Source organism: Varroa jacobsoni, unplaced genomic scaffold (assembly GCF_002532875.2).
Source record: "Varroa jacobsoni isolate VJ856 unplaced genomic scaffold, vjacob_1.0 scaffold_639, whole genome shotgun sequence".
Taxonomy (NCBI): Eukaryota; Metazoa; Arthropoda; class Arachnida; order Mesostigmata; family Varroidae; genus Varroa; species Varroa jacobsoni.
Window position 1 is genome coordinate 162,394 of NW_019213541.1, and position 7,754 is coordinate 170,147.

At 41.3% G+C, this 7,754-nt stretch overlaps 1 protein-coding gene across 1 annotated transcript in view; it reads left to right on the forward strand.

Moving 5' to 3' along the window:
- The window catches only part of LOC111262216 (uncharacterized), a gene marked incomplete at its 3' end in the record, with an annotated part of 10,616 nt that extends 4,184 nt beyond the window's left edge, over window positions 1–6,432 (forward strand). The window contains 1 exon segment of the mRNA XM_086968992.1: window positions 6,184–6,432. Within this exon segment, the coding sequence (XP_086825118.1) occupies window positions 6,184–6,432 (249 nt within the window).
- Window positions 6,433–7,754: the final 1,322 nt, after the last annotated feature.

The following is a 7,754-nucleotide window of genomic DNA, read 5'->3' on the forward strand; positions in this document are numbered from 1 at the left end:
TTTATTTAAAGAGACTAGCAGCCGTTTTTTAAGTAAGTCCCATCAACGACACGTACTGCACAATGTATGTGAGGAAAAAAGTTAGATGTTTATTTTAAAGCGGTCTCTGACTACGGTCATCATTAAAATTAAATAAAATTAAGTACCGAGTATAGTTCGTCTACGGCCACTGAACACTGTATGCGCGCGAATATTCAAAAGATGCGCCAATTATGAGGACAGCAACAGCGGCAGTTGAATGAATTGTACAGCCGGCACCACGTAAATGTTACTGATGACGCTTTTTCGTCCGTCTTTTGCGATAGCAAAAACAGAAGAGCCCATTGTTTTTCTTCGATGATCCAACGTTGCATGAATGTAAGGCATGTGGCGCTAGTAGCCATAGTAATGCCACGGAACCAGATAGGGCATGTCATTGTCAGCGCAAGCGACTGACGACAAATCTCACTAATTCCTGTCGCTACGCTGATGACTGCGGATATAGTAAGTGGGATCCGCGTCCGTCCGTTTGTTTGGGATCTTCAACCCACTGCAAGCATGCATCGACGTCATAATATGCTTCAAATAGCTGCCGGTTCACGCTGAGGTATTTGAAGGCTTCGTATGAAAACGGACAGGAGCTATGGCATGTCTAGATCGGCTGAGTTTCTGCAGTCGCGTTGTTGCTATTGCCATTACGCGTTCGGTTCCCCCTGATGACCCGCTCGGTGTATTTGCTCGTCGCGCTCATTATCCAATCAAAAGGCAAACACGGGTCACGTGGTGCAAGGTCTACTCTTTGCTGTAGTACCCACGGTCGACAGGATAAAGCTGGCGTCTGTATCTTTCTAAACCATTTTCTGCTAGCGTTACCTCAAATTGTGCATTCGCTACTGCTATTGCGCCTCGTTTAGCCTGACGCCGCCTAGAGTCACCAGCGGTGACCTCATTGCCACCCCACAAGATGGTCTCGTAACTTATTTTCTCTGTTAGAGGATCGTTATTGAACATTTTGTCTTCGTTTTCACATGTTACTCTTGACTTTGTTTTTATTTGTTTAAAAGTTATTTGCACAGAGTAGAGAAACTAAGCACCCTGGTCATAACCCAACAGGTCAGTGTGAAAAATCACGGTAAATTATAGTTGTAGCTAAAACTAAATATATTTAAATAATGGCCAATTTTAACACATCGGACTGACGGTATGCGTAGGATTAAAAAGACAAACGTTCATTTAGACACCTGATTTCCAGCAAGTAGCTGTGGGCCGACACTACGAAAATCAAATCGATTATATATTAAAATTACGTTAGTATTTCAGCATCTGAATTTCGGCATCTATTGCAGCTTTCCAAGCTTAATGTGTAACGCAAAGGGTCCGCTAGAAGTGTTCCTTAAATATTTGCTAAAAGCTTCACTCGTGGCTTTCTGTTTCTAATTCTATAACTGTACAAGTTTGAATCTTTCTAACATTGCATTGCCTATTGGTACAAATGTGGTAACGGTGACTGCGTCAAAGACTGAAACTGTCATCGCCACATTTTACGCAGATCAATATAGTAGTTTTCTTTCGAAATAAGTTTCCAAAAGAAGGAGCGAATCGGCATCGAGAGACAGCCAGTTTCATATAACAATTTGATAGCAGACACGTTACTGAAGCCATAAGTATGTACGCCAGCATTGTTCCTAATCATGCAGACGGAAAAATACGTCAACGTTTCGACTGATCCGTCATTACATAGAAGACATCCATAGTTCTAGTAAATCACAACTCTTAGCTTGTAGCTGAATGATACACTGATGATTGTGCATTGCAGATATCATATTATACGTAAGTGTGGTGCCGGCTTCAGGCTTTGTATCGTAGTGTACTGCATAGACGAAGTTCCGGGCCCGTTGAAACGGTTGTCGATTTTAATCGCCGAACGGGGTTCACTGCAGAAAGTGAAGCTGGTTTATCTGTTATGCGAAAAGTCCCTACCGCTTCTACAGGTGGCGAAACCTTTTCATTCGAATACATCTACTTATTTGCTCTCACGTCCGCGATCGTTTGTCCGGTGTTCAGTCCGAACGAAGATATTCGTCGGGCGTGCTCTTACTATCGTGAGCAACGCTGGCTCAACTGGAAACGCAAAATAAACGCCTGCAATCAGCCACGGCCGCTTAGGTCGTCATTGGGGGTACATAGAGGGTGCCGGAAGCGTGATTCCCGTCGTACTGGTATGTACCCATTGCCTACCCAGCAAAACGAATTCAAGGTGAATTTTAACGAATGCAGTGAATATCCAGCTCGTGATCGATTTCAGTGATAACGTCTTTATGATCGGCTTTTACCTCCACGTTGCCTCACATCATGAACGTATATGGTGCATCTCTCGTGAGATTCACCTGAACTCAAGCATTATGACTGTGTTGAAAGATGTATTTTATCATTTTATGTTTACCGTTTTATCATTTGAATGCTTATCGCACTTACTCGAAATGATACCTGGGTGACGGATATGCATGCATGGCTATGATTTCTCACTTCGATGCTTTAGGCCTGCCTTACCGTAGTATCACGGTACTGATACCATCGAATGAAAAGCTTACCAGTGTTTAACTGTTTCAGGTTTTAGTAGAAGAGCAGGTGACGATGACGATAGATACAGTTCTCAAGACTCCACGCCGTCGCCATCGTGGTACCACGAAGAAGACATGTAGGGTAGACGTCTCCCATTTTTCACCTTTCCACTGTATTGCCTTGAAAAATCTCTGGTCTTCTGGTAATCTAGTGACTCTATGTAAGCCCCGTTACTTTTTCGCTTACTATTCATTTTTCTATTTATTCTGGGCGTATCGTTTGGGCCTCGTGGTGGGGAACAGTTAAACAAAAGAATGCAGAAGACCGGGAGAATATGTATGCGTATGTGCGTCTATATTTGTGTTGAGGATCCTGCAAATGGAGGGAGGACGTCCAGGAGAATAAGTGAAGGATTGTTCTTTGTGTCGGTAACTCTTATATCCAGTTGTCCGTCTTAACTACTGCTGCTGTTGTTACATGCTGGCGTGGACGGCCGCCTGCTGTTCGCTTCTTCTTGACCTCGGCCGTTTCGGTCAGCCTACAAACCGTTCCTTGGATTGTCACTTGGCGAGTTGTGTTCATTAGCTAGTCACTGACGTTAACATGTAACCCGAAAGGCACGACGTCGCGCACACACATACACGCGTATCGGATATTATGTGCCACCAATACAAAAGGGATAGAAGGCCTTTGAAATTAAAAGCAACTGGAAAAGAGTGCCGCACAACTACACACGACCGAGGCATTTCAACTGATGATAGTCTCGCCATCGAACGCAGCTGGATATCTTCTGCGTCTCGCTTCATTGTTTCTCCATCTGCTCGCGCAGGTTCATCCGTTCGTTCAATCGCCTATTTATTTCGCGCTTCTGACCTATAGAGTGACACAATGACAACACTGAAGAAGACGTTATTATTGATGTTGGTATACACTACCATTATTCTACGGGCATCTGTTCGTCGCTCGTAACACGACTGTGTTCTCATCAGAAAAACGCAGACTTGCACAAGGGCCAGGGAACGGCCGTTTTGCAAAGCCGCCTAAATGTACAGTCATCATTATCATCGATTGCGGTTACGGATAGAGGTATCCAGATAAGGCACGCGTCGAACAAGGGACTTTGATTGATCCCACTGCCCGATTATAGCGGTAAACTGTGGCAGGCTAAAACAGATGGCATCTTGAAACAAAAGACCTCTAATACCACCTTCAATTTAGGTAACGCCTTTTTACAGAAGATACTTCTGAGCAGGTAGCATTACGGCATAATAGTAGAAGCTGTAACGTTGCTTCGAATACGCCAAGCCCTGCAGTCAAGGCGCTCGTCTAACAACAGACTAGTAGACGCTTTAATACCTCTCGATTATTGCGCTAAAGCATTGCCATGGCGTGTTGAGGTACCGTGAGGGTTTGGGCCGCGCCATCGTACACGTAATCGACCGTCAGGGCAGTTGAAAGTTTTCTAATAAATTATTATGGATCTTACTATACTAGTCACAGTTACGATAAATATTACAATTATATAACAAGTATTGTATAATGCATACACTGTTTTAGTGTTTCAACATGACGCTATTAATAATTCGATAACCAAAATTCAAAATCGTTTATCATACTCGAACGGTGAAACCAGTAAAAAGGTACGTGTCATCCAGTCAGGGGAACATTCAGAGAGAACATATCGACTCTATAGAATAAATATAATAAAATATAAATAAACACAGACGATTAGGCGCGTTTCATAAACCTGAAACATACACCACAATAAACTGTCATGCTTCGGCCCATCTTTTCCATCCTAGCTCTTTCCCTGTCCTCAGTTACCATCAACGTGTTTTATAGTTTCAAAATGTTTTTTATGCAGTCGCAACGACAACACACACACACACACAGACACACACATACATAGTGAAAAGTTGTTGTAGAAGCCCGTATTCGTTATTTCTACAAAAAATTATTTACACCTTAAAAGACCAGATTAAACACAAGCATCGAATGCCACTGTCTCAGCAATGTATAAACGATCGGCTTAAAAGAAGGCGATTCTCGCATCATTGTTCTGTTCCAAATTTCACAAATATCGTCCGCTGAATAAATTATATCATATTGTGCCAATTTTCGATTTGTCAAAAAAAAAAACAGATAATTTCTGTTAGGAATGATAAAAAAGCTTATCATCTATGTATGCTTATCTAGCGATTAAGCGAGATGTAATATTGTATAACATTATTAGTACTATTATTATCACTATTATTTTATCGTACGGAATGAGCCCAGAGTGCCGACAGCATACGAGGACCCCATCCACCAATGCCATACGCTTTTTCGTTCCCAAGCAAAATTATAGCATTTCCGTTTTATGAACGTAATTACTGCACGATATAGGAACGGAATAAGTAGCGAACATTTTCACAGTTGTTTTGCATTGAGTGGGTGAAATTTTGTGTAGAAGAGATTAAATAAAGGATGGGCTATTGGCAGCCATTAGACAGAACTATAGGTATTGTGCTTTATGCAAAAACTGCCTGGTAAATATAACCCAAGGCGAGCGTGTTCACTGCAGTCTAGCTACTTTTCGACCAACTCTCACTTCCCACTAGCGGCCGAACGAGGCCGTTTCGTGGCACTCGTGTATTTGAAAAATGTCTACGATAACAAACCTCTTCCGCCCGGCTAGTGAAACCTGGCGAAGCTGCTCAAAATACTTATAATAGTACAGTAAAATGCCACTAATTCAAGTGTACATATATACACTGGAGAGAACAAGTGATACGGTTTTCGATGCAAGTGATACACCTTCCTGGACTGTTGACATAATGGTTACGCGTCCCGCTTAGCATGATAGAACGCAACTTAATTAGTCCGTTCAAAAGAATATGAAGCATTCCGATAAGGCACAGATGTCCTATGAAGCTCGTACAACAAATGGCTTGAGCTTCGCTGGAAATTACTTCACGAAGACCTGTTAATTGTCGCCACATCTTTGATCGCAGTATGCAAGGTATCGGGGAGGGGAATGTTCCAACCCAATTTCGTAGGTCAATTCGAAGCTATGCGAATACAGCAAAAGTCAATATGTATAAACAAATTATGACTCCTGAAAACGTTCTTTTGATTGAGCCTACCCGTTTAAAACGTGTTTTACTTTACATGGTGACTGAAAATCGAAATTGATGGAAAAAAAAGGTAGCTCGGAGCCTCGGAATGAAGTCGCATCGAAACTTTCCTTTAAACTTCCATCAACGTAGATGTAAAACCTGCTTCTTATCTGGTCCTACTATTAATAAAGCCTAGAAAAAATACGAAGCATAATGATATTTTACCAGAACACATCATTAAAACAACAATTGTAAATAAAATTAACTACGGAACTATTTAAAAAGCGAAACCATGAAGTATATTGGTCTCAAATGTCTTTTGAAGCTGCGTGCACACGATTCGAATACGCAGGCGAAAGAGAAGTGCACGTGTTCGAGGTGGCCGTCCTCGTTAGGCGAACCTCTTTAACGTGTAAGAGTGATAAAACGAATACTCAGGCTTACGCAATAAGGGAAAAATCCTACCGGCTGCTTGGATTTAGATTCAGTGGAGAAGATCTCATATGCAAATATTAATGTGCTTATACATTGTTCCTTATTACAGATTGGCACGAAAGCATGCTCCCGCTATTTCTGTTGAGCTTACCACTGGGGTCAGTCAGTCAGTGGCCCGAAAGTACGGGTGCGATGCTTTGTCGCGAGTTGTTCTCAGACTTCAAGGAACACTGCACATGCAGACAAGATTCCCTCTCAAACGGGACCAGGATAAACTGCGATGGCCGATCATTTTTCGGCACATTTGTCGTCCTGCCGTATCGACAGAACATTATTCAATACAGCCAAAGTCATGCTGGTAAGTTGGCAATATATTCGTGCAGTACTGTTGATAGTTACGTTCCTATTCTGGCTATAAGCACGAAATAGCATTCATACTTGTATATTACGTAGATAAGACTAGGAAAAGGCAAAATGTTATTTGAAACGCAAACATAGTATAGTAGACAGAATTTTTCATGTCTGCACTTTTTTCAGTAAAAGGTACGTACAGGCATGACGCATCGAAAGCCATAATGTTATTTTTATTTTGCTAAGGAATCGAATGGGTATTTGTACCTCTCTCTCTTCCGTATGTTCAAGTACCTCTACCTTTCGTAGCTTTTTTTTTTTAAGTCAACCGTCTCTCAGTGTCTTAGACAGATGCGCTTAGCGATGACGGCGACAATCGGAGATTTCTCTAACGGTCGAGTCCAAACGCAGCCGTTGGTAACGTCGAATCCGTCAAAAATATCTGTGGAATACACGTTTCATAGGGTTCGATATTGTAGTTTCGCACACCGAGCGGCATCCAAGCGATCAAACAGTATCATGCACTTTTAGCGGTACTGTGAATTTGAGAATACTTTCTCTTTTATGTAAAATATCAATGGTGAATTTGATTGGCTACCGTGCAGGCCTTTTAGTTAGTTAATTCGATGGCCAATGATGGCTTCTTTTCAAGCGGAGCCGATTTTCAGGACGCGGCAAACCATGAGGGGCATTTAAATGTTCATAGCCTAATAGAAATATGGTGAAAATACCCTTGAAAATGAATACTCATATAAGTACCATATTATAATCATGACAATTACGAGTTTTGGCAGTAATAAAGAGCCGGCTCCTAAACGACCACCCAGGAGTTTTATTGTGGGCTGCTAACGTGGAGCAAACCAGTACTTACTTAAAAAATGTGTCGTTCTACTTACTTGTGTGCGCTCCTATGTACGATTCACTCCCTTACACTAAAACGGATTATGTGACTGATCGACAAATACATAAACGGTCAATGGCCAACACGCTAAAACGGAATCGTCTTTGGCTGCTTCTTTAGCTTAATAATAGGGCAGCATAATTGAATAGTGCATAAAATCTTTTTTTTTTTTTTTTTTTTTTTGTTATAATTTGATATTTTTTGCTGGTCAAAAGGTTCAGGCCTCTTCTATCTAGCTGACCGTTGCCATCTTTTTTTTTTTTTTTTTTTTTTTTTTACTGTTCCCCCTTTTATATGTTTTTAACTTTTTTTGAAAAATATATATATATTTATATATTTTTTTTTCAATATAAAAAAGCAATGGTGAATCATTTGAAATAGATGGGATCTATCGCGTGGACACTTCGTCTAATAAAAGCCAGTACGCA